Genomic DNA, 26,376 nt, shown 5'->3' with positions numbered 1-26,376 from the left:
CTTTTTATTGGGGTTGAATACACCCACATTTATATGGATGACCTGCAGTTCTAACATAGGGAGGAGAGTGGAAAAAGTTTTCTCTGTATTCTCAGTTTCCATACTATAATTGCAGGGGTGGGTTTCACTTACCTTTGCTACCGATTCGCTCGCGGGCCACTTCTGCGTATGCACAGAGCGTATTTGATGATGGCCGGGCGGGTGGGCAGAGCCTCCTGCCACAGCTGCTATCGGTTTGCCCGAACTTGAGTGAGCCGGTAGCAACCCACCACTGTATACTTGGTTATATTATTCACTTTTGGTCCAAGCTAAAAAGGGGCAATTGTAGCAGTCATTCCTCATAGGGAGCTTATTCCCCCTAATTAACCTAATGTTGGGGGTTGCCTTTTTAAAACAAATAAACTTTTCCAATCCTGCAATATATTTTTTTAATATAGTGCTTAAAACTATATACAGAATTTCAAAGGTGTCTTGCAATAAGTTGATGTGAGGGCATTACTATATTAGCAACTCTTTACAGGGATTTTTTTTTCACAGCCCTTAAGACTGTGTTTAAATATGGCAGCCTCTTTATCTTGAACATGTCTAGTCAGAAAGTAGCATTCCAATATAAACTGATATATTAGTATGCATCAGCTCACTTCTGTGTGCTCTACTGCCATCTAGTGAAGACTTGAACAAATACATGGCACAGGGTTACAATAATCAAAATTCTGTTTCTAAGAATATTGCTCAAATCTATCTCAAAAATAAAATAACTTGGAAAAAATCTATCAAGAATTTTCATTTCAATCCTATGTTTATTGTTTTGAAAAATATATGGCTTTTGTTCTAAAATCACGTTTGAGAATTGATGTTGAAAAAGAAAAAGATCTTTCTTTGGGATTCAAATTAGGGTTACCATACATGGACTGCAAAACTCTGGAGGGCTACTAGAATTTTTCAATGTATATCTTTGCTGAAATCCAGTGCTCATCTAGATTGTTTACCCTAGATGTGGTAGCCCTCATTTGTATTCATCTAATTTCCAAGATAATTTTAATGGCAAGACAAAACAGTTTGCAGATAATTTAAAATAAAAGCTAAATTAGGTATCACAGGAGATCTTGAGGCCAGGTGCAAATCCTGAAACCTTGAGTGCAGCTGTCAAAACCTCTCCAGAATTTCTCACTTAACTGTCAATTTGAAGTGTGGTGGAAGATAAAACTATTAATACAAAAGGATTCATCATACTTTTATTTTTATTTAAATAAATTTTAATTACACTTTAATTAAATCCAGGTATGTTTTGGTGGTGCCTACTTTCCTGGTTCCTTTTTCTGTGTTGCATGTATAGTAGGCATATCCTAGCCTACTACTGTATATAAAGACTAAATAGAGCCCTTAACCTGTAAAAAGTGTACTCCTGTAATAATACATCAGAACCAGTTTGTTCACTACTAGGCATGTTTCATTCTTCTGCCTTACTTCTTTTTTTTTTTAAAGGCTGATGACTTCTGAAGCTACATCCAAAGATTAGAAAGGATCTAAGTCTAAAAAGGAAAAAAATATACTATATATTTCCGTAATATTAATAATAATATTCCTAAAATTAATCTTAAGAAGCAATCCACATCTTGATTATCTACATCAGGACAGGGGTATAATTCAGCAGGTTCTGACAGGTTCTGGAGAACTGGTAGTGGAAATTTTGAGTAGTTCGGAGAACCGGCAAACACCACCTCTGGCTGGCCCCAGAGTGGGGTAGGGATGGAGATTTTGCAATATCCTTTCCCCCAGGAGTGGGGAGGGAATGAGAATTTTGCAGTATCCTTCCCCTGGAGTGGGGTGAGAATGGAGATTTTGCAGCATCCTTCCCCTGCCATGCCCAGCAAGCCACACCCACCAAGCCACACCACGCCCACCAAGCCACGCCTACAGAACCGGTAGTAAAAAAATTTGGATTTCACCACTGCATCAGGGATGTCAAACTCGCGGTGTCACATTGTCATCACATGATGTATTGCAATTCCCCCCCCCCTTTGCTAAACTGGGGGTGGGCATGACCAGCACATGATGCATCCAGCCCATGGGCCACGAGTTTGACACCTCTGGTCTACATGCTGTCTATGATGGAACTGTGGAGAATGGATGAATGGATGAGGAGATAGAAAACAGATAAATAGATGAGAGAGAGAGAGGGAGGGAGGGAGGGAGGGAGGGAGGGAGAGAGAGAGAGAGAGAGAGAGAGAGAGAGAGAGAGAGAGAGAGAGAGAGAGATCTTTCATTATTGTTATATGCATAAGAACTGAAATTCATAAAATAGTCAGGCACATCCATCCAGATGAAAAAAAAGCTAGACAGTTAAACTGCAAGTAGCCCAGAGCAAATCTAAGTCTGTTTAATGAAGCAATAAGATTGATCAGCAGATGTTAATATGTATTTCTTAGAACCCTGCAGCTTTCACACCACATTATGTATGTTTTGTTTTATTGTTTGTGAATTAATAAATATCAGACCTATCTGCTTTGGTTTTTATTCCTTGCAAATGTGGAAATCGTGACAAAGGTTCAGATGTGGAAATCATAAAGCTGAGAAGAATTAAGAATCAGACCACTGCGCTCTGCGTAGTCTTGAGAAAATGTTCTCAGCAATATGACTGCAGTGATGAATGAGCCCAGTTCCCTTCTAAAATAGTCAAATATGACTATTCCCAACAAGTTATTACAAATATTTGTCACAGGAGAGGGGATTTTCTGTTATATGTTGAAAGAAACCAATTGTAACAGAATCCATCTCAGCAACTATGCATTAACAGTGTGGATATGAATGCTTTGAATGCAAAGTCTAGAAATTGAAAGGATCAGGAAGTCAAATTCTCCTCCTTAAAACAAAAGTGATGGATTTATAACTGAAAAAAACTGAAGACTTAACACAAACCTTCCACACCATGAACAACTGATTTTTGACATGTCAAGGACTCATCAGGCTAAATAAAATTCACTAGACTCTGGGTGATTATCAGTTTGTGCTTAAAGAATCAGTTATTAATCACCTGAGCTTCAAATTCAAGAGGCAGGAAGAAGTCACTGAAAAAAATATGTACATTTGAGTACATATGTATGCTAGTGAGGCTAATTGGGGATGTTATTTAACTGGCAAGGTCTAGTCTTTGAAAACTGGTTGATAAATTTTGTATGGAAAAGCAAATGGGAAAAAGCTCAAATATTCTCTCTCTCCCCCATTCTTTAATGGAAAATCACCTTATCAATATTTATGGGCACATCTGCACACACACACACACACACACACAAACATACATACACTTATTCTAATATATCAATCAAAGGAAGTGGTTCATTAAAATAATAATTGTAACACTCCTCAGGCATAAATTAACACCATCATTAATATAAACATTATGCAGTGATAATTGTCTTGAAAACTTACGAAAGACGATAGTGTACTCAAAAAAGTAAATGAAAAAGGACTATGATCAGATATGCTTGCTTTTTTTCCTGAAATGCCTAAGAGTCTGAGCCACATTGACAAAAACATGTTTAGTAATTAGAACATGTAGTTATGTATTTAAACTTGCTGTGTTGCTAAAACTGTTTGTTATGCATGAGCCTATGAAAAGTTGATTTAAAGGTTAACTTGATTTTAGAACTACAACTCACCTAGCAAAATTATTTTATTTAATAGTGTATATTTGCATACATAAATAGTTATAGGAATTTGTACTGATAAAATTGTTGAAGCATGAAAACTGTACTGTGTGATAAGTAACAACCGAAGTAATTAGACAGTTCCATTCTATTTCAAATGAAATATATAACATTTTTTTCTATTTATATTGATGACACTGGCTTTTCTTCTACAACTATTTAAAATTATTTAACAAAGTTACTTATTGTAAAATGAATAACAGATTTTCAGATTATAGGGGGCTCCTTCTCCCATGATCACATCAACCAGGCAGATAGGGGAGATATGTAGTTCCTCAAGTATCATAGGCACATATATGATCCAATTTTTTTAAGAGTCTATAAAGACTGGAACAGGATTATATAAGTGGAATACATATCCAAATGAATGACATCTTCTGGAGAGCCTTGGGAGAAGTGTAGGAAGGCAGAGTGGGGAAAACACCCAGTTTTTCCATGCAGTCTTGGAACATCTTCGATGTACAGGGGTGGGTTCCTACCGGAACAACCGGTTTGCTACATGCACGTGCGCACTTTCCATAAAATTGAACTTCCGCATTGCAAGCAAGGAAAGGAGCAAGGAAAACAGCTGAGGAGAGCCAATTCAATCTGCTGCCCCTGATCAGCTGGGCTTCGGAAGCAGAAATAAAGGCCAGTATAACCCGGGAGCAGGTGGGCAGGCGGGCTCACTTTCACAGCAACAGAGAACCAGTTCGCTCTTGGCAGGAAGTGGGAACTACCGGTTCGGTGAACCGGTCTGAACTGGTAGAATCCCACCAATGTGGATGTAGCTACAGAATCCAAACATTGTTGCCATGTTGTAATTCTCAGAACATTTATTAAATAATTATAATTAATTAAATTAAGGAAACATCGATTTAAACAAAATCAAATTTAGGTTTAATCCTAATTCCACTTGTTGGCCTGCCTATTGTTAACCTGCCTATTTTTGGTTTAGCTTCCATTACAGTATTCAAAGTGTGGCTTTGGGTGAAGCTGGTTCCTTCCTTTCTATTGAGAATCTTGATTGACTAAAAAGGCATTGTGAGATGTAGCCCTCTTCCCATATGTATCCTGTACTACAGTGGTGGGTTCCTCCCGGTTCGGTCCAGTTCGGCCGAGCCGGTAGCGGTGACGATATGACGTCACCGAACCGGTTCTCCCCCCCGCCCTCCCACCTCCCCACCCCCCCACCCATGTTATTCTTACCTTTTATTTGGTCCCACTCCCAATCTATTGCTGCCTCCTGAGTCCCAGCTGATGACTAGAGGGAAAAAACCTATTTAAACTCTTGCTGCGGGGCTTCAAAGGGCCGTCCTACAGCTGATCAGTGTTAAAAGCAAACAAATGAGTCAGGTCGTAAGTGCGAGGACTTGGTCGTAAGTGCGAGGACCTTCCAGAAATGACTCTGACCAGCTAGCCACACCCACCTAGTCACATGACCTCCAAGCAACACCCACAAAATAAGCCACGCCCACAGAACCGGTAGTAAAAAAATTTAGAACCCACCTCTGCTGTACTAGGGTGGAAAGGCAATGCACAACATAATTTACCAACAGCACCAAGCCGAAAAGACTTGGGAGATATCAGTTGAGATTTCTGAATTTCCCATAGTTGTCGCTTTTGAGAAGTGACAAACTTTTACGACATGACAAGGAATTCTGCTGAGTTTTCATGGATGCTCCCAATAAAGTATCAGGAGGCAACTCTGAATAATCCCAAACTTGTTAATTACTCTCTTTCACTTTCCTAAGAATGCTGTACTATTGAAAAACATTTTCCTTCATTGCATCTTATTCTTGGAAATATCACACAGCTTTGCCTTACTGATTTCCATCAAGTCTTTCCTTCGAACTCATCATATACATCATATACTAAGAAAACATTTCTTACTATCCCTGGTAATTTATCTTAACTATACATAACTGAAACTGTATTATGTTCTTTTCTTCTCTATTTCGTTTTCGGTTTCTTTCTCTTCCTTGTTTCCATTGTATTAAATCTTAATAAAGTTCCCACTGAAGATGCTATATAAATGGACATTTTTGATTCATTACTTCCAACCTTGGAAATGGGAATAATAAATGTTACAAAGAAAATAAGTTACAGAAAAATGAGCAACATTCTTTGGTTTCTCAAGGATTCTTTATGCTCCTTGCTACTTTCTCTAATCCATTGTCTCCATGTACCACTGAAAGAAGTAGAGAGAATTTTAATCTACTGAAATGGATTCTGGATGTAACTCCCAAGCTTATGATTAGAGAATATGTATGCTAAACCAACTCAATAGACAACGTTTACATTGAAAAGCAATGCTTTTATATCTCCTATATATTCTAGTATTAGAAACCAGGTAGGAAGCAATAGATGGAAACCATGGATATTCTTTAAAGAATAGCCTCATAGCATTTTTTTTAATTGATGGCAATCTCTTTACTATTGCTACATATTGTATTTGACTTGTGACACGGATGTGATGGCTAACCAATCTGAAAAAGTCTTAATAACATTCCATTTAAAAACCAGGTATATGAAGGTTTCTATCAAACTTTAGCTTTCAGGTTACAACTGGCTACAGCTGGAAATTTAAAACTTGAACAGCACATTTTTATCTGCTCTGAGTTTCTTTTCACCTGCAAGCCACTTCTCATGAAAGAAACAGGGGGGAGAAACAAAGAGTTTGATGATATCCATCATACTTTTTGCTTTAATACCCAGTATCAGAAAAAACAGTAAAGAGGTAGGGAGGTACCAATTTTTTTCAGTAACTTCTTATCTTAATTGATCACAGTAATCCAAAATTCCTCAACCCACTGCTTTTTAACTCACATAATTCCCCTACATCTGCAAAGCATCAGGCTGGAGAAAGCCTCTTTAATCCTAGCCTTTAGTACTAGGATTTAAGAGTGAAACTGACTGAAATAAACTGGGATTTGAAGCTGTACATCTTGAGGAAAGAAGGGGTCTACATCAGCATGAAAAGAAGCACCTCACACTCCCTCCCTTCCCTCTGGTTTTGACATAACTCCACCTGCTTATGCTGATGTTGCTGTGTGGCGGAACACAGGAATTTACAGCCTAGCTTTAGATGGTATAAGCATAGCCATGAGACTGTGAAAGAATTGCACTTGCAGTTTGAAGCTGGCTAGACTGACAGGTTTCTTTTTTTAATCAAGGGAACCATAAAGCCTTTTTTTCCCCCTTTTATCTGTAGAGCTGGAAGCTGTACCGGCGAAAGCCAAAAGGAAAACCCTAGTTTAGGAGTCTGCAGCCTTAAACACTCAAAGAGCCATTTGGACCCATTTCCAGTGGTGGGTTGCCCCCGGTTCGCACCGGTTCCATAGAACCTGTAGTAAAACCGGTGGGAGGTTCCGCCCACTGAGCCCAATGTCATCAAAATGCTTCTGCGCAGGTGCGTGGCCCCGCTGCGAACCGGTAATAAAGGTAAGTAGAACCCACCCCTGCCCATTTCCCACAGAAAAAACACAGGGAGCCACAAAACCCTTCCCATGCCTGACTATTTCTTGAGCGGCCACAAAACTAGCATATGTAGTTGAATTAAATGTTCTGTTTTCTTCTGAATTGGATTTATCCATGGCTGGCCTACCGAGGATTGAAAAGGTCAATAAATTGCGTGCCAGTGGGTGTTGAACATTGGTGATTGTGATGCATATTTTGAGTGACAGGGAGCCTCAGCAGAGGGGTGAAAGAGCCACATGTGGCTCCAGAGCCGCAGGTTGCTGACCCCTGCCCTAGCTGTATGCTTCAAGCTATAACAATTGGAGAAAGTAAAGAAAAACTCATGGGAAAGATAGGTAGAAGTCCAATGGGAGTCAATCGGCTGATCAGGAAAAATCCAATGACTTGACATGGATGCTCAGAAGCACTGCAGTGGGCAAAGCCTAAGAGGTGTTCCTAAGGCTGTAAATAGGCAACAATGAGGCCAATAAAAATAAAATAAGGGTGATCTCACTGCAGCATCTGTCACTCTACTGATTACCAGGGTTGATTCAACATCAAGCACATGGGAATAAAGGGAAGAATACTTATCTCAGTTATAATGGAGCCAAGCACATTGACAAAATTATTGTTGCTGCCTAACGTAAAAAAGAGACAAAGAGAGAGTGTGTTTCATTGTCTGATGTGAAATACCCTGTAGCAACATGGACACAAGCCATTTGATATCATTGAAACCGTACTCAGTATTGGTATGCAATTACATAAGGCAACCCCCTCCCACTAGGATTCAAGTATATTCCTTTAATTTAATTGCCTTTCTAAATATCTTTTAACCCATCTTTTGCATCTAACTTTTGAAAATTAATGAGAAACTGGGAAATTCAACAGGCTCTTTTCATTTCCTCCTTATGCTCAGCGTATTTGTTTATTTTATTTATTTATATCCTACCTTTATTATTTTTATAAATAAGTCGAGGTGGCTGGACACATATAATACTTTTTCCTCCTCCTATTTTCCCCACAATAGCAACCCTGTGAGATGAGTTGGTCTGAGACAGGATGACTGGCCCAAAGTCACCCAGCAAGCTTTCACACCTAAAGGGGTACTAGAATTCACAATCTCCATGTTTCTAGCCTGGTGCCTTACTCATTAGACCAAACCGGTTCTCAATATCTGATGATGATCGTTTCCATGTTATTTTGTATGCATATCTGCATGCTTTTATAAATTAACTAGTCTGAGACTCTGGACCCAACCGATGCCATTAAAATCCAGACCACATTCAAATATAATATGGGCAAAACAATGTGTTCAGTCAACATATTATCATGCATGAGCTGACTATGGCTCAGTGAAACCTGCTGCATGCCAGTTTGCATCATCTGCCCGAATTTCAATGAATGGTCTGAAAGAAAAATGATATATTTGATTACACTAACATGTGAAATCAGTAAGAATCTGTCAGTTTTATTTGAAATATGAAAAATAATCAGATTGAAGTAAAGCATGTGAAAATAAAATCAGCAATGGCACCATATCATCCTATTGTGGGGTTTACCTTTCACAATTATGAAGCTGCACTGCACAATCATAAACTCAGTAGTGGGTTTCAATTTCGGCTGCTACTGTTCGCTCTTAGGCGCAGGCGTGCACGCTCAACACTTCTGCACATGCGCAGAGATGTCTGGGTGGGTGGGCGGAGCCTCCCGCCACCACCGCTACTGGTTCACCTGATCCGGGGCGAATTGGTAGCAACCCATCACTGCATAAACTCCACAACAGTCATTTTATAGAAACATTTGACATTTTTCAGGGAAGGGTCTTATTTCTGTGGATATTCTATCAATCAGCATGTGGGAAGTTTTTTTAAAAAAAATATTATTATTTGGCAATTCCAGACTTGGAATTAAAGCCATTTGCAATTGGCTTTATTATATAAGGCTCCAGGAACAACAACACATGGAATTACTTAATTGTAGTATTTTTTTATTGTTCTTCACCTATAGACAGAATCTTGCCTAAAGCAACTATTTGCATAACTACATATATACTTTGATAATAGCTATGGAAGAGCCATTTTAACCCTCTTTCTGCCTATGGAATTTTCCAAGCTCTTTGCCCTCTGTGAAGCAGCTCCTCTCTCCTGGGAATCCAGACTACATTCCACCACATATTGGTAGATATGATTATTCATTGAAAGCAATACAGGGTGAATAAATGTCTTCATTGTCTTGGATGTAGAAGTGTTTTAAGGGGAAGGAGATTTCAGTATACCCTCCAAGGTACATTTATACTACATATATATCTAAAGATCACATTTATTGTTATCTTGTTCCAACTTCCAATTCCATTTACTTATTTCTCTCATTGTATCTCACTCTGATAAACAGCCAGACATCCTATACCAAAGGTGGGTTGCTACTGACTCACCCTGGTTCGGGTGAACTGGTAGCGGCGGTGGCAAGAGGCTCCGCCCACCCACCCAGACATCATCAAAAACGCTCTGCGCATAAGCAGAACCTTCTGTGCATGTGCATAAGTGCCACACACTTGCAAATTGAGTACACAGACCCACGCTCTCTCAATAGCGAACCAGTAGCTCCGGGATTTGAAACCCATTACTGCCCTATACCATTGGCTAATGAAATTGTACAATGAACAGTGGATATCATGGTTGATGACTTTATGGAAATAAGTAGTTTTTCTGCCATTCCCTTCTTTCAGGATGTCATTTCAACTTCCCAGTATAACCAATACCCTGGCATTCCTGAAGATCTCGGTTTCGAATATTATGCAGAATTTACCCTCCTTAGCTTCTGAGTCCAAAGAAGACTAGGTAGGTGCTGCCACCCACCTATATGTCATATCTATACATTCTGCTTTTAAGCTATTGCTGCATGTTTAACATATTTTGGAGAAATTCACAGACTTGGAGAACAATAAAAATCAAGGGCACAGTTACCTGTAGTTGTCCTAGTTCTTACTTAAAACCTTCTCTTCAAACATCTATCTGGCCATTCTTTAGGATGACATATGTGATGGACTTCTGGTCTCATCCAATAATTATTAACAGCAATAAGGGAGACATGATGTATGTTGAAATGTGGCCAAATATTAATAAAAATCTAGAGTACATATACACAAAGGGCCTACAAGGTTTTTAAAAATTAAGGAAGTGATTATTGTAATTGTACCAGTTTTCCTTTGCTTCTGGCTTTTGGTGATTGGTTACAATTCTCACTTGTCCCCCACTATAAAGAGAAAGATATTCACAGCTCAGTCAATTAAATATGGTACATTCGAAAGAGTCTTATAATAATTGCAGAATAATGGATTACAAAATATTAGTGTTGTGGGAATAAAGTGCAAAAGGCTCTTTCTGAAGTTTAAACCTCTCTTGTTTTGATTACAAAATAAATGTTTAAACTATTGTTTCGCCTAACAAACATTTTTTTCCATCTTGTAAATTAAAGGTATGTCATTCAATACTTGTGGCTCTCTTTGAAATCAATTTTATGCACACAAATTAAAACAAAAATCATTGGAATGTCCTGAAATGAAAAGCTTTGTTTATGCTCTTCACACAGGGCGACATTGTAACTCATGGCTGCCAATTCTCTCTGAAATGAGTTGCCCTGAGGTAAAATATCCAGTGGAAGGTAAAGAATAGCTGAAAACATTTTGTTCAATTGTTGACATTTAATTTCGAGACTGGCAAGGGAACAGCATCCTTCAAAAATAATTGAAGGCCATGGCTAAACATCCATGTACGTGGAAGTCTAAGTGGAAGTCTAAGTGGCAGTCTACCCTCCAACATTATATTTCTCTCTATTCTTGTATCAATTTAGATATCTCATTCAGGTATGATAAATCCTCTTTGTACCTGTCCTATACTCAAATACTTTGGCCATGTAATGAGAAGGAAAGACTCGCTAGAGAAGAGCCTAATGCTGGGAAAGATTGAGGGCAAAAGAAGAATGGGACGACAGAGAACGAGGTGGCTGGATGGAGTCACTGAAGCAGTAGGCATGAGCTTAAATGGACTCCAAAGGATGGTAGAGGACAGGAAGGCCTGGAGGAACATTGTCCATGAGGTTGCGAGGTTGCGGACACGACTTTGCAACTAACAACAACAGCCTGTCCTATGATGCTGTACAATAAACAGTGGGGATCATTGTTGGGAGGACCTACAAGATAGGATGAAAAGACCTGCAAGATTTTTATAGTTATATAATCATCAAGTTAAATTTGCAGTGTAGAGTGGAAATGCTGGAGCATTTTTTAAATATATCATGGTTTTAAAAATGTTTAATGTTTTACTATGTGATTAAGCCTATGGTTTCCTACAATCATAATCACTATTTTTGTAAACTACTATAGGAACACATTAGATTAGTTACAAAGCAAAGCAACAAAAATCCCAAATAAGCAAAGAAATAAAAATACAGGTCTGGGAGAAGCCATATTTAGGAATGGCTATCTCTGACCTCAAAACTGATATTATGGTATTCTTATTGATAATGCTCTAATATTGAACTTGGGCTTAGATTTTTAATTCAAATCCTTCCATGGATCCAGCTAAGATCAACATGGCTTGCTGTTTTTTCTGTAGAATTGCTTTCTTGAAATAATAAAGAAAGCAGGATAGTTCAGTTTAGGGAGATGTACTATCCTGCAAAATTATACTTTATGTCTCAGATGGGAAACATGTAGCTTCAAAACTTCTTGTTTACAGATTCTTCTAAATACATTATTAGTTGTTTTGTTGCGGTTTCTTTTGGAGAAGGGGCCAGGTCAAAAAGGACAACTATTGACATGATTTCCTGCCCTGGCATCACATTTTTTAAAAATTAACCTATCTAATGCATTTTTAAAAGCAAAGAAAATTGGGAAGGAGTGGAATGGAGATTTCTAGTCCTTCCTAATTGAATAATACTACCCTTCCATTTAGCATTATCTAATCTGTGACAGATGGGGCTGCGGTGGCTCAGTGGCTAAGACGCTGAGCTTGTCGATCAGAAAGATCGGCAGTTCGGCAGTTCAAATCCCTAACACTGCTTAACGGAGTGAGCTCCCATTACTTGCCTCAGCTTCTGCCAACCCAGCAGTTCGAAAGCATGTAAAAATGCAAGTAGTAAAATAGGGACCACCTTGGTGGGAAGGTGACAGCGTTCTGTGCGCCTTCGGCATTTAGTCATGCCATTCCATGATGACATGGAATTGTCATCAGACAGAGCTGGCTCTTTGGCTTAGAAACGGAGATGAGCACCACCCCCTAGAGTTGGGAACGATTAGCACGTATGTATGAGGGGAACCTTTACCTTTACCTTTAATCTGTGACAGACAGCCCTCAACCATTCAGTAAATAAAAGAATAAGTAGAATTATATTTCATTTCATATTAATGAGTAATTTTCTAAAGAAGGAAAAAGAGGAGGAAGAGAAAAGATTTATAATGACATAATTTATAATGAAATTTGAAAATTTTGGCAAACATCTATGAAGAATTTCATTTAACATTCTCATCCATTTGAGTTTCACACATCCTTCACTCAGGATGGACCATTCATATCTGCCAGTTACATCTTTAAAAGGACTTTGTCTGGGGGGGGGGATACCAATTCAGTATTCAGATTGATAAATCTGCTAATCTTCCATTTTCCCACAATTGAATTTGTTTTAAATTTAATTTTTTTAATGTATTTAGAGCAAGAAAGAAAATAGAGTTTAATTATCAGTTGATATAGGGGCAAACATTAAATGGTCATGACTCATCTCAACTACTATAGGGCTTACAATGATGACTTATCAAATTTACACATCACAACTGTTCATTTAGTTGTGACTGTTCATTTAATTCACTTTTGCTTCCCCATATATTTCAAAGTCCAAGCAGAACCCATCCAATTCAACTATGGGAGAAGCAGGAAGAAGAAATTCTAGAGTGTTATTCTCCTCAGAAAGGAAACTGGTAAGAGGATTTCATCAGAAGTATCCCCACTAGATGGGCTAACTCAGTGGTGGGATTCAGCCAGTTCGCACCACTTCGGGAGAACCGGTTGTTAACTTTCTGTGCAGTTTGGCAAACTGGTTGTTGGAAGAAATCATTAGGTCAGAGAACTGGTTGTTAAATTACTTGAATCCCACCACTGGGCTAACTGCATTTTAAAAAATTGCTGTTCATTCACACTGAAGTATTTGGAGGAAACACATTTTCAATTCATTTTAGTAAAAAATATAAATGTATCTTTACTCCACAAAAATATATTGCTGTTTAATTTCACCATAATCCCTAAAGAAAAACTTGTTAATTGGTAGGACTAGGGTTAAAAAAATTGTGTTCCAGATTTTAACCTCCTAGGACCAGATTCTCTGGCAGATGGATAAGGAAGAATTTTGTAATTCCTGATGTGCTGAAAGCTGAAACTATTTTTTTCACACCTAGTTATGAGCTCATCTCTACATGAAAAGGGAAAAAGTTTAAAGTACAGCTTTGATTTATGTCAAGCAACTGACATAAAGCCAACCTCCCTCCTTTAAATAATGTTAAACTATTTCTTCATTACTGCAGTTTTCAAAATTAATTGAGGATATTTATATATTTCTCTACAATGTTCCAAAAACATAGCAAATGAGGAGAAATGTTTCCTATGATTACCTTTGTTAAACATAACTATTAGGTTGCAAATTATTATTTCTCATTAAGAAACTCACTGAGACTATAAGTTTAATTCACTTACAGTCCTTTATTCTTATTCATTAATCTTTCTTGCTTGGTTTAAAACATTTTAATCTGCCCATCACTTTGAATTATTCTAGGGTGGTGATACTATGGTAAAAATGCAGAATAATAAAAAAGAAGAGATACAAGATAACATATCAGCCTTTGAACAGCTATAAGATTAAAAGGCAGTAAGTTTATAAAAACTCAGAGGAGAAAAAAACTAATAAAATAATTGTGGTGGATGCAATAAAGAACTGCAATAGCCATCAGACCTCGTTTGTGGCCAATTAATACCACAATTCAAGCACATTATGAGCAATCCCAGTTTATCCTATGATCCCAGATCCAATAGTTGTCTGTTCTGATTCTTTCATTGCCTGGCCCTAAACTTCATGATAAGCAAGGTAGCCTTGAAAAACATTACAACATTTTAGCCTTGCTTATTCAATTGGTTAAAAACGTATTTCACCACTTAAGCTTAATTACTGTACTTTCTCAAATATACTGACTACATTAGATAGACTTGGCTAGGTGTCCTCTATTCCAGAAGCTCCTCAGAGTGTTCAGCAAGAAAAGCAAATTAACGAAACAAATTAGTTTGGACCAACTTCCAACTGTGATCATGATAAAGAAGAGCCAAAATGGCTACAGTCTAATCCTATTCAGCAATGGTACAGTGAATATGAGTCCCATGGTAAACTGAAACCACCCAAGGAAACATAAGGTGACTAGCTACAATATACCAAAACAGAGAGAACTTAAAGTAGACGGCTGCAATCCCAAAAATAGATTGTTATAAATTTCCTAAAAGAGTTGTCTTTTCTCATCCATTGACAGCTAAAGACCATGCATATCTTGCTTGATGTGTTCATGGAACATTTGTTGCTACTTCAAGAGCCAAAACTTCAGGAGAGCATTGAGTTGGGACTCTTGCTAAGGATATGATTCTCAAAGGTCCAGGCCCAGACCAGGGAGGAGTCAAGCAAACTCAGGAAACTCAGCAACTCAAAAATCCAGGCTTTACTTCCCACCCATAGGCCAGAACCCTGGTACACAATGAGTCTAACACACAGTTCCGTGCAAAGTCAGCATTGTATAGTCCTGGGTCATGCCCGCTGACCGGCCTGCCATGCCTGCTGTCAGCTCAGCATCCGTCTATCTGTGGCTGACATCCGGTCGCAGGCCGATGGCAAGGTGTAGAGTCCTGGAATACAGCGCTGGTGCGGGAGCCCATGAGTGGTATATTCCGCAGTCTCCACAGCCCCTCTTGCTGGTAATGAAATACACTCTGTGCCCCCACCACCACCATACCACCCCCAAGTATTGCGAGCCCCAGATCGGGACTCTATTCTAGTGGAAGTTAGTCAAACTGACTTCTCTTTAAATCTAAAAAGAGTTACTTGAGAGTGTTATCTGGGAGGAGTTTGACCCGGTGACTCCTGAAGACATGGACAAGATTCTGGGTAGACTTAGTGCTGCCACATGTTTATTGGACCCGTGTCCCTACTGGCTGGTGCTGGCTTCCCGGGAGGTTACACAAGGCTGGCTCCAGAGGATTATCAATGCTTCTTTGAGTGAGGGTTGCTTTCCCACCGCCTTGAAAGAGGTGGTGGTGAGGCCCCTCCTCAAGAAGCCCTCCCTGGACCCAGCTATTTAGCGAATTATCGTCCAGTCTCCAACCTCCGCTTTGTGGTGAAGGTTGTTGAGAATGTGGTGGCGTGACAGTTCCCCCAGTACCTGGATGAAGCGGTCTATCTTGATCCGTTCCAGTCGGGTTTCAGACTTGGGTACAGCATGGAAACGGCATTAGTCGCATTGGTTGATGATCTCTGTAGGGCTCGGGACAGGGGTTTTTCCTCTGTCCTGGTCCTATTAGATCTCTCAGCGGCTTTTGATACCATCGACCATGGTATCATGCTGCGCTGGTTAGAGGGGTTAGGGGTGGGAGGCACCGTGTTGCCATGATTCTCCTCCTTTCTCTCTGACCGGTTGCAGTTTGTGTTGACAGGGGGCCAGAGGTCAACCTCGAGGTGCCTTGTGTGGGGGGTGCCACAAGGGTTGGTCCTCTCACCTCTTCTGTTCAACATTTATGTGAGATCATCTGTGGTTTCGGGGTGCAGTTCCATCAGTACGCTGATGACACTCAACTGTACATCTCCATCCCGGACCACCCCAATGATGCCCTTAATGTGATGTCCTGGTGTCTGGAGGCCATGTGGATCTGGATGGGGAGAAACAGGCTCAAGCTCAACCCATCCAAGACTGAGTGGCTGTGGCTCCCAACGTCCTGATATAGTCAGTTGGTGCCATCTCTGACTATTGGGGGTGAGTCGTTGGCTCCCACAGAGAGGGCTTGCAACTTAGGTGTCCTCCTGGATGCACGGCTATCCTTAGAAGAACATGTGATGGCTGTGGCCAGGGGGGCTTTTTATCAGGTTCGCCTGATCCGCCAGTTGCGTCCCTTTCTGGATCCCTACGCACGATCACTCATGCCCTTGTCACTTCCCCCCTGGACTACTGTAATGCTCTCTACATGGGGCTCCCCTTGAAGAGCACCCAGAGGCTCCAACTGGTCAAGAATGTGGCCACACGGGTGATTATGGGAGCGTCATGGCGCTCCCATGTAACACCTCTCCTCCGCGAGCTGCACTGGCTTCTGGTGGTTCTCCGGGTGCAATTCAAGGTATTGGTTACCACCTTCAGAGCACTCCATGGCTTAGGACCTGGGTATTTACAAGACTGCCTTCTGCTACCAATAGCCTCCCACCGCCCAATTCGCTCCCACAGAGAGGGGCTCCTCCAGATGCCGTGGGCCAAACAATGTCGGCTAGTGACCCCCAGGGGGAGAGCCTTCTCTGTGGGGGCTCCTGCCCTCTGGAACGAATTGCCCCCCAAGATGCGGAGGATTCCTGACTTACGCACCTTCCGCCGGGCCCTCAAGACGCTAATTTTTAAATTTTTAATTGTTAACTTTTAACTTTTAAATGTCCAAAATGGGTAGTTTTGTTTTAATTAGATATGGGACAAATTATTTAATATTCCTTAAATTGTTTTTTAAATTTTATATCTGTGTGTTTTATTTTGGCCGTACACCGCCCTGAGTCCTTCTGGGAGAAGGGCGGTATATAAATTAAATTAATAAATAAAATAAATAAATACTTCTGAAAGCTCCATGTTACAGTCCACTTAGATATTGATTCATGGAAAATACTTTTAAAATGTATTTAAGCTAATAAAGTGGGTGATAATTAAACAATGAGCACAAGTAGTCCTCAACTTACGGCCACACTTCAACCCAAAACTTCCATTACTAAGCAAAGCAATTGTTACGTGAGTTTGGCCTCATTTTATGACTTTTCTTGCCACATTTGTTAAGTGAATCACTGCAGTTATTAAGTTAGTAACACAGTTGTTATGTGAATCAAGCTTCCCCACTGACATTGCTTGTCAGAAGGTTGCAAAAAGTGATTACGTAACCCCTGGACACTGTGACCATCATAAATATATCCCAATTGTCAAACATCCAAATTTTGATCAGGTGACATGGGTTTCAGCAGGTTCTGACCAGTTCTGGAGAACTGGTAGCAGAAATTTTGAGTAGTTCGGAGAACTGGTAAATACCATCTCTGACTGGCCCCGCTCCCATCTATTCTCTGCCTCCTGGTCCCAGTTGATCGGGAAGAAATGGGGATTTTGCAGTAACCTTCCCCTGCCACACCCACCATGGCACGCCATACCACACCCACCAAGCCACGCCCACAGAACCGGTAGTAAAAATTTTTGAATCCCACCACTGTACCGGTATTTTATATAACACTGCAATTCAAATTCAATTTTTGAACTATATACTTTGAAGGGTGGGGGGGGATTTAACTGAGGAAAGAGGAAACCTTCCCCACTGCTCTAATATCCCATTTCAGAATGTTTAATTGTATTGTCCACAGATGGATTATATTGTTGACCTCAGAGATAAATTGTCTTTTATACATTAAAAGATTATTAACAATCACATGGGGTATGCCATTAATAATGAGATACTGAAAGTTCTATAATAAAAAGCCACAGATCTTTGTGGCATCCTTGTAAATTGCCTTAGACTAGTTAGTCATATAGCATATATTAAAAACATGTCAAAAATCACATTGGCTTTATAATCTTTTTATGGTATAGATTAACTACTTTTAAGCATCTAATATCACAATATTAAATCTTAGTATCTCAGCTCCACCATGCATGGGTGCCTCCCGCCGGCCAGCTGATTTTCGGGATGAGGGGCAGGGCACATGCGGGAGATGCCTGTGCATGCGCGGAGGGCCCCGCGTGCATGCACAGGGGGAAGGAGGTTCCAGGAGGCTGCAGGTGTTTCAAATAGTTTTAATTAAAATGCAGTTAAAATGCTATACAAGCCATATTCTAATAAATGCATATATACAACAGGAACAGGAACAGGAAGTGCCTCACAGGAGCAAATAGAGGTATATCCTAGAGAGGCAGAAAATGCATCCAAAACAATGGAGATGAATGCTAAAGAGGAATAAAGCTGCATAGAAGGCAGACATAATACCTGTAAGAACAGGGAGGCTTACTAGACCCAAAACAGGGCAGGGAGTCACGCGCACATGCATGGAGGGGCGGGGGAGCATGGGGGGTTGCATGCACAGGCCAGTCTGTAGGGCTCATGTGCGCATGCACGGGGCTGCATTGCATTATGGGTACCATGACAACATTGCATTTTGGCACACAATGACAAAAAGGTTAGCCATCACTGGTATATAACATTACAATAATGGCTTGCATTAGCCAGCCTTGAATAATCCAATTGCAATGAAGTGGTATGTTGTAAATTCAGTTATCTTACTATTTATATGGTATAATATAGCTAATATGCTAATATACTATTTATATTAGCTAATTAACACCGACACAAGATCTCTACTGCAAACATGCAAGGTATCATTAAAGATAAATTATCTAGGTATGTTATGGACAACCATTTAAAATTATGATATTAGCATATAGCCATAAAAATAAAATTTCATAAAGTTTACATAGCAAGTTTATATACTAATTAAAGGATATATTTTGAAAAATAGTTGCTTCTATGTATCCACCAAAACAAGTCATAGAAAGCTCTGAATAAATTTGATACTTACATTTTCTTGAGTATTTTTATTAAATTTTGTACACTCTCTCGGGATTTTGGAAAGCTCGGCTGAAACCTATCGGGATTTTTCATCTTATTCAAATAGAAATGTATGTTGTGAAAATCTTCAGCAGTTACAGCATTGGTGCAGAAATTACAGGAATGTACCCTACAGACCAGAAGAAAGAAAGAGAATGCTACTATTAAAGCATACTTACCCTTGAGCTTCCAGGGAATAAAATGTGATTTAATAAAAAAAAATAAACATCTTTGGCACATCATTTCCCTCAAGATGAGATTAGCCTTGACCCTACTGGCATATAGAAAATTTAGAATTTTTTTTCAACAAGCTTGGGGGAATCACAGAGAAATGAGAAGCCTGTAAGATGGCTAATATTGTATGTAGGACAATGGATTGCTCTCCCTCATTTTTATTTTTATTCTGCTTTTATTTGTAACTGTGTCCGATTGTTTTTAACTGTTGTTTTAATTGTTTCAATTGGCTGTTATTGTATGCTAACCCGAGTTATGTCTGCGAGATGGGCAACAGCTATATATTTTACATCAAATAAATAAATAAATAACCCACAAACTCTGATATCTGTGACAAATTATGGGTTTCTATGAAATTTCATTCATAATTTAAAACAAAATTATAACCGGTAGCTGCCGCTTTTGATAACTGACCATTACCATAGTGTTTTTAAAAAGTTTAACATAATTTGCTAAATAAAGGAAATGGAAGAGGGCATCAAATGTATTTCTAACTTCCTAGGTTGACATGATTAATCTCTTTTAAAAACAGAAGGCAGACTTTTGAATCAGCAGGCCTTTGGCCTGTTCTAATCCATTAGATATTTGCCTCTGATACTTGAAACCCAATCAGCCCATTGTTCTTCAAGACTTACTAATGGAAGAAAGAAAAGTATTTTCTACTGGAATTATTTTTGCTTTTGCAAAACTGCTCTGCAAAGGTAGAAAGAAAAATGGTAGTAATCCCTATAATGAATATTTTTTTTACAGGACTCAAGAATAGAATTTTTTTATTTATTGTATTTTATTTATTAGATTTTTATGGCACCCATCTCCCTATAAGGTGATTGGGTGGCATAATATAAGGTCAAAATAATATCAAGTAAAAGTTTAGCAATGCTGTGTGTATCTGTGTGAGATGAGAAGGAAGATCCTTGTTTTATAAAAAAAACACCTGCTATGATCATGGCAGAAAGACAGAACAAACACTAGAACAGAAAATAGAAGTGAGACTGCCGTAAAGATCAACCACTGCAGTTTGTTTTCCTCTTCAGGAGACCAATACTTGCTCCTGTCATAAAATCTCTATCCATCTCTCATTTTGGATTGCTGTTATTTCAATTAGACAACTGTTCCCCATATAATTGGGGAAGACCAAGAAAACAAGTAGTACACGTTTTTAGTAAAAATAGCTTCAATAACAGACTTCTGAAAACTTTAAGATAAATTTTCCATCGACATTTATTATGAGAGAATTATCGGGTAGTCTTTTTGAATAATTTCAAATGCTTCTTTCCATGTTTCAGAGGTGTTATTCATATGATAAGCTTCCTACCTCCCATCTTTAATTTTATGCTTTGCAACATATGTACGGTTCATTCCATTTAGTGCATAACAGCAAAAGATGGAATGTAACTTAGAAAAAGTTCCCATGAACTAGCTCAAATCCACCAGTCAGGACCACTGTGAGTTTCCATCCTTGTGATAACTGTCAAGAAAACCTGATCAGAAGCAGCAAAGTACACACATTCTCTATCCCAGAAAAACAAGGAGAAAACAAAGAGCTTTTTTTAAACAAAAAGTTTAAAACTGGAAGCAAAAAATTTCATGAGAACACCATTGAAACTTGAATTAAAAATTCAAACTTTGTTGGAGTTAGAAATTATTATTAAAACAATATTATTTTAAGCTGGCTTTTATAGGGTGGGATGGAGGAAGGAAGGAAGGAAGGAAGGAAGGAAGGAAGGAAGGAAGGAAGGAAGGAAGGAAGGAAGGAAGGAAGGAGTAACAAATAAATTAACATCACTGTTATAAATGTATTATAACATTTATAATACATTTTATTTATCAATTCATGTAAATATCTGCCTTGCTCTTTTGTAGCATATTGCTTTACGATTAATGTGTGTATTCTCATTAGTTGTTCACACTGATGCTCAATTTACTTGTAAGCAAAATTATTCTGAAAAAGCTTTACTTTCTATTTAAAAGTAGAATTTGAAAAGCTGTATTTTATTCAATGCTCTTCTAAAGCAAAGAAGCTGTCTTTCTGTGTACAATATTCCAGACAGTTTATCTTTATAAACATTGGCTTAGATCAAAGTTTAAATGATACATTCTCATGAAGGAAATTTCATACTGTTACACGATAATCTCCTTCCAAGGAATCTCAGGTTTACTAAATAATATTGAGCAGCATATTTTTGGGCAATTATATAAACTTCCTCTGCTTTTCTCAAAGATCTAGAAGCATAAAAAAAGAAGTCTACATTTATGCTGTCAAATCTATCAAAATTATCTCTCTGGGAAATGAATACTATTAGATCTGAGCAGGTTGTGACTTTCTCCTGTCCATTTCATTTTGCTGCACAAGACTGCTAATAATAATAAAAAATGTCTACATGAATAAAATTTCAACATAAAACTGCTTTTGTAGAAGACTTGACAAATATGAATAACTTTGTCTCAATTAGATTGTTGGGGGCTATATGCTGTCTCTGTAAACCACTTAGAAAGGGCTATAAAGCACTGTGAAGCGGTATATAAGTCTAAATGCTATTGCTATTGCTCCTTAACCTGTGAAAATTAAGGGATTCCCAACAGATGGAGTGAATAAAAAGGGTGTGTGAAAAACAGAGAAACAAAATGAATGGAAGAATGTTCAGAGTGATACCACATATTGTTTAGCAAAATGTCTCATTTTCAGAGTATAATAACGCACTTCATTTAAATTAACTAGGAAATATCTTCTTGTAATATGCATTGATCTAATGCCTAATAAGTCTATATCTCAGAATTATGCAACTGGAAAAATAATGGGGGGTGGGGGTGGAATGGCCTCGAAATAGAAGAAGGTTTCCATAATATGCAAGGACTACTCTTCAGTTTATGCTATGTGTGACAGTGAAATATGGAATTAAAAATGTATAAATAAATAATGTCAGTAATAGTAAATAATGCATTAAATTCTCATGAAGATTTTTAAGTAGCTTTTCCAATGCATATACCTCTGGACATAAAAATAATCTACTAGGGAAATTTAATCATCCAAAAACAAAATGGGCATATCTATAATTTCTATAATTATGCACGTGTGACAAGATGTCATGGCTCAGTCAGCTGGCAAATATACATGATATTCTTTTGTGGTTATTGTTGATAGAAGTTGCAAATAGAGAGATGTCATGCATATTTCTTAAAACCAGAAACGTTTTCATAGACACTTTTTCACAGGAAAGGGGGCTGCCGTTGTGTTAATGAGGGAAAAGGGAAACTGGAAATTTTAAAAAGACACTTCTATGAAGGAGAAAAAAAATATGTTTAGTAATACTAAAATTTATTTTGGGGACCAACTATGGAGCCACAATGGCCAATATATATTGGCCATATATTTCTTACCTTTTTGCTATTGGTTTAATGATACAACATTAAATAGTAAAACATTATTATTGTTTTAATATCTGCAATATATTAGATTCTGTATTAGAATCCACTACAGTTGAGTTGGTTGCAGAAATAGATAATGCATTTATTTTTATTTTATTTATCGAATTGACTCACTCTCAGAACAACTCTAAGTAGTTTACAGCTAAAACATAAAAACCATATAAAAGATACAATACATTAGTAAAATGGGAGTGAAGTAAAGAAAGCAAAGGTAGTTTGTTTTAAATTATTGAGTTAAAAGGCAGAAACAAGGCCCTAACCATGAGTTGCATGCCATTCTGAGAGCCCTGTGCCATTTGGTAGAGCCAAATCTTTACATCCTTCCAAAGGCAGCTTTGATCTGCCTTTGGAAGACTCATTGGCTCAGAGGAAGGATGAGGCAAGACTTCTGACATGGAGCTGGGTGAGATCTGGAGATGGTCCACTGAAGAAGGAAGAACAAGGGCAAATAGGAGACATGATTTTTCAGCTCAAATGGCTTACAAAGGAAGTTGAAGAGAGTGAAACAAAAATATTCTACTAACCCAAGGGAGAAGGCCAGCCACCCTGTATAATTAACCACCCTGTTTACGTCTAAGTGGAAACAAAGCAAGTGGGGCTGCGAGTGGCAGTGCCCACTGGTTGTACAAGTCGGACTGTGTGCAAGCATGTGCGCTCCAGCCCACCACTCACACAGCCCAGTTGTAAATAAACCACAGCCCGTTATTGGGCCGTGGCCCACAGATTGGGAACCCCTGTCCTAGAGAGATAGTTAACTTTAAAATGCTTGACCATACAAGTATTAATGAAGCCTGTGGTTTATCGTTTTACTTCTATTTCACTGCCACTTATCCAAAAACCTAGAGCAAAATGGGAGAGTGTAAAAGAAATCCTGTTTTGTAAACTGTTATTCTACCACTTTCACATTAGGGATGCGCTACAGCATGGGTACAGTTAAATAGGTTAAAATTTATCCCAAGGCAAGCAACTGTAGACAAAACATATAAAAATTAGTACTGGTAAGCACTAAGAATAATATATTCAAGGTGAAAGAGGGTGTCCAACTTGTGGGATTGAAGTCAACAAAGGAAGTCCTCTGGAGTTTCAAAACGTCACAATTCATGGAAATAACTAAAATTAGGAAGAGACTATTTATCACTTAAAAATATGGTCAGAGGCCAAGACGTAAAGAATATTATCTACTGGCTTGAGATTTGACTCTGCATATTTATTTATTTATTATTTATTTATTATTCGAATTTCTATACTGCCCTTCTCCTTTCGGACTCAGGGCGGTGAACAGCCAAAATAAAAATATTTATACATAAATACGATTAAAAATAGATTTAAAATAATTAAATTTGGCCCATAGTTTAAAATTTATCAATTTAAAATCCATATCAAAATTTAAAACCAACCATAAAATCATAAAATCAAGAGAGACCGGCTAACTGAAAGAGATGAGTTTTTAGGGCCCGACGAAAGGTCCGGAGGTCGGAGATCACTCGTATCTCTGGGGGTAGATTGTTCCAAAGGGTAGGTGCCACCACAGACAAGGCTCTCCTCCTGGGGGTCGCCAGCCGGCATTGTCTAGCCGACGGCACCCTGAGGAGGCCCTCTCTGTGGGAGCAAACTGGCCGGTGGGAGGCTATTGGTGGCAGAAGGCGGTCCTGTAAGTACCCTGGCCCTAAGCCATGGAACGCTTTAAAGGTGATCACCAACACCTTGAAGCGCACCCGGAAGTCCACCGGAAGCCAATGCAGCTCACGCAGGAGAGGAGTCACATGGGAGCGCCCAGTCGCTCCCATAATCCCCCGCGCGGCCGCATTCTGCACCAGTTGGAGCCTCCGGGTGTACTCCAAGGGGAGCCCCATGTAGAGAGCATTACAATAGTCCAGACGAGAAGTGACGAGTGCTTGAGTGACTGTGCGTAGGGAGTCCCGATCCAGAAAGGGGCGCAACTGGTGTATCAGGCGAACCTGATAAAAAGCCCCCCTGGCCACGGCCGTCATATGCCCTTCTAAGGACAGCCGTACATCCAGGAGGACGCCCAAGTTGCGGGCCCTTTCCGTGGGGGCCAATGATTCACCCCCAATAACCAGCGATGGCGTCAGCTGGCTATACCGGGACGCCGGCAGCCACAGCCACTCGGTCTTGGAAGGGTTGAGTCGAAGCCTGTTTCTCCCCATCCAGACCCGCACGGCCTCCAGGCACTGGGATATCACTTCCAAGGCATCGTTGGGATGGTCTGGGGTGGAGATGTACAGCTGAGTATCATCAGCGTACTGATGGAACTCCACCCCAAAACCATGGATGGTCTCACCCAGCGGCTTCACATAAATGTTGAACAGGAGGTGCGAGAGGACCGACCCTTGTGGCACCCCACAAACAAGGCGCCTCAGGGTCGACCGCTGCCCCCCTGTCAACACGGATTGTGACCGGTCGGAGAGATAGGAGGAGAACCACCGCAAAACGGTGCCCCCCACTCCCAGTCCCTCCAGCCGGCGCAACATGATACCAGGGTCGATGGTATCAAAAGCCGCTGAGAGGTCTAACAGGACCAGGATAGAGGAGTAACCCCTATCCCGAGCCCTCCAGAGATCATCCACCAACGCGACCAATGCCGTTTCCGTGCTGTACCCTGGTCTGAAACCAGACTGGAGCGGATCCAAATAGACAGCTTCATCCAGGTACCGTGGAAGCTGTTGCGCCACCACACTCTCAACAACCTTCGCAATAAAGCGAAGGTTGGAGACTGGACGATAGTTAGCCAAAACAGCCAGATCCAGGGATGGCTTCTTGAGGAGAGGCCTCACCACCGCCTCTTTCAAGGCGGCCGGCAGGACACCCTCACTCAAAGAAGCGTTGATAATTCCCTGGAGCCAGCCTCATGTAACCTCCCAGGAAGCCAGCACCAACCAGGAGGGACACGGGTCCAAGAAACATGTGGTGGCGTTCAGCCGTCCCAAGATCCTGTCCACGTCCTTGGGAGCCACAGGATCGAACTCCTCCCAGATAACATTCTCAAGGCCTGCCTCAGTCATTTCGTCTGAACTAACCCAGTCAGTGGCCAAGTTTTCCCGAATCTGAGTTATTTTATCATCCAGATACTGTACAAAATCCTCAGCTCGGCCCTGCAAGGGGTCCTCCCGCGCTCCCAGATGGAGAAGGGAGCGGGTCACCCTGAACAGGGCAGCTGGGCGGTTATCTGATGACACGATAAGAGCGGCAAAATAGCTAGATTTTGCCGCTTTTATCGCCACTAGGTAGGTCTTAATATGAGACCTTACCAGTGTCAAGTCGGATTCGGAACAACTGGCCCTCCAACCGCTCTCTAGGCGTCTTTTCCGGCGCTTCATCTCTCTCAGCTCCTCGGAGAACCAAGGAGCTAAGTGAGTTCGGTGCCAGGTCAGAGGCCGCAAAGGCAGGACCCGGTCCAAAGCCCCGGCAGCCGCACTATCCCAGGCGGCCACCAGGTCATCAGCCGAGTCATGAGCTAGAGTTTCAGGAAATGGCCCAAGCTCCATCTGGAACCTATCAGGATCCATCAGGCGCCTGGGGCGGAACCACCTGGTCGGCTCCGCCTCCCTGCGACGGGGTGCGGTGGTCAGAAAGTCAAGTCGAAGGAGCGAGTGGTCAGACCATGACAAGGGTTCAGTATCTATATCCCCTATATCAAGGCCACT

At 40.0% G+C, this 26,376-nt stretch overlaps 1 protein-coding gene across 6 annotated transcripts in view; it reads right to left on the bottom strand.

The window, feature by feature from the left end:
• CNBD1 (cyclic nucleotide binding domain containing 1) overlaps positions 1 to 26,376 on the bottom strand; it is a 143,282-nt gene that overhangs the window by 99,621 nt on the left and 17,285 nt on the right. For all 6 annotated transcript variants that reach the window (XM_034422385.2, XM_060681691.2, XM_034422386.2 and 3 more), the window contains one exon: positions 19,023 to 19,181. In XM_034422385.2, coding sequence (XP_034278276.1) covers positions 19,023 to 19,181 — 159 coding nt within the window. The remainder of the gene's footprint in view (positions 1 to 19,022; positions 19,182 to 26,376) is intronic.

Source organism: Pantherophis guttatus, chromosome 3 (genome assembly GCF_059756535.1).
Source record: "Pantherophis guttatus breed Tessera chromosome 3, ASM5975653v1, whole genome shotgun sequence".
NCBI classification, from domain to species: domain Eukaryota; kingdom Metazoa; phylum Chordata; class Lepidosauria; order Squamata; family Colubridae; genus Pantherophis; species Pantherophis guttatus.
Note: the sequence above shows the minus strand (reverse complement) of the source record. Positions and strands in the feature narration are given on the sequence as shown.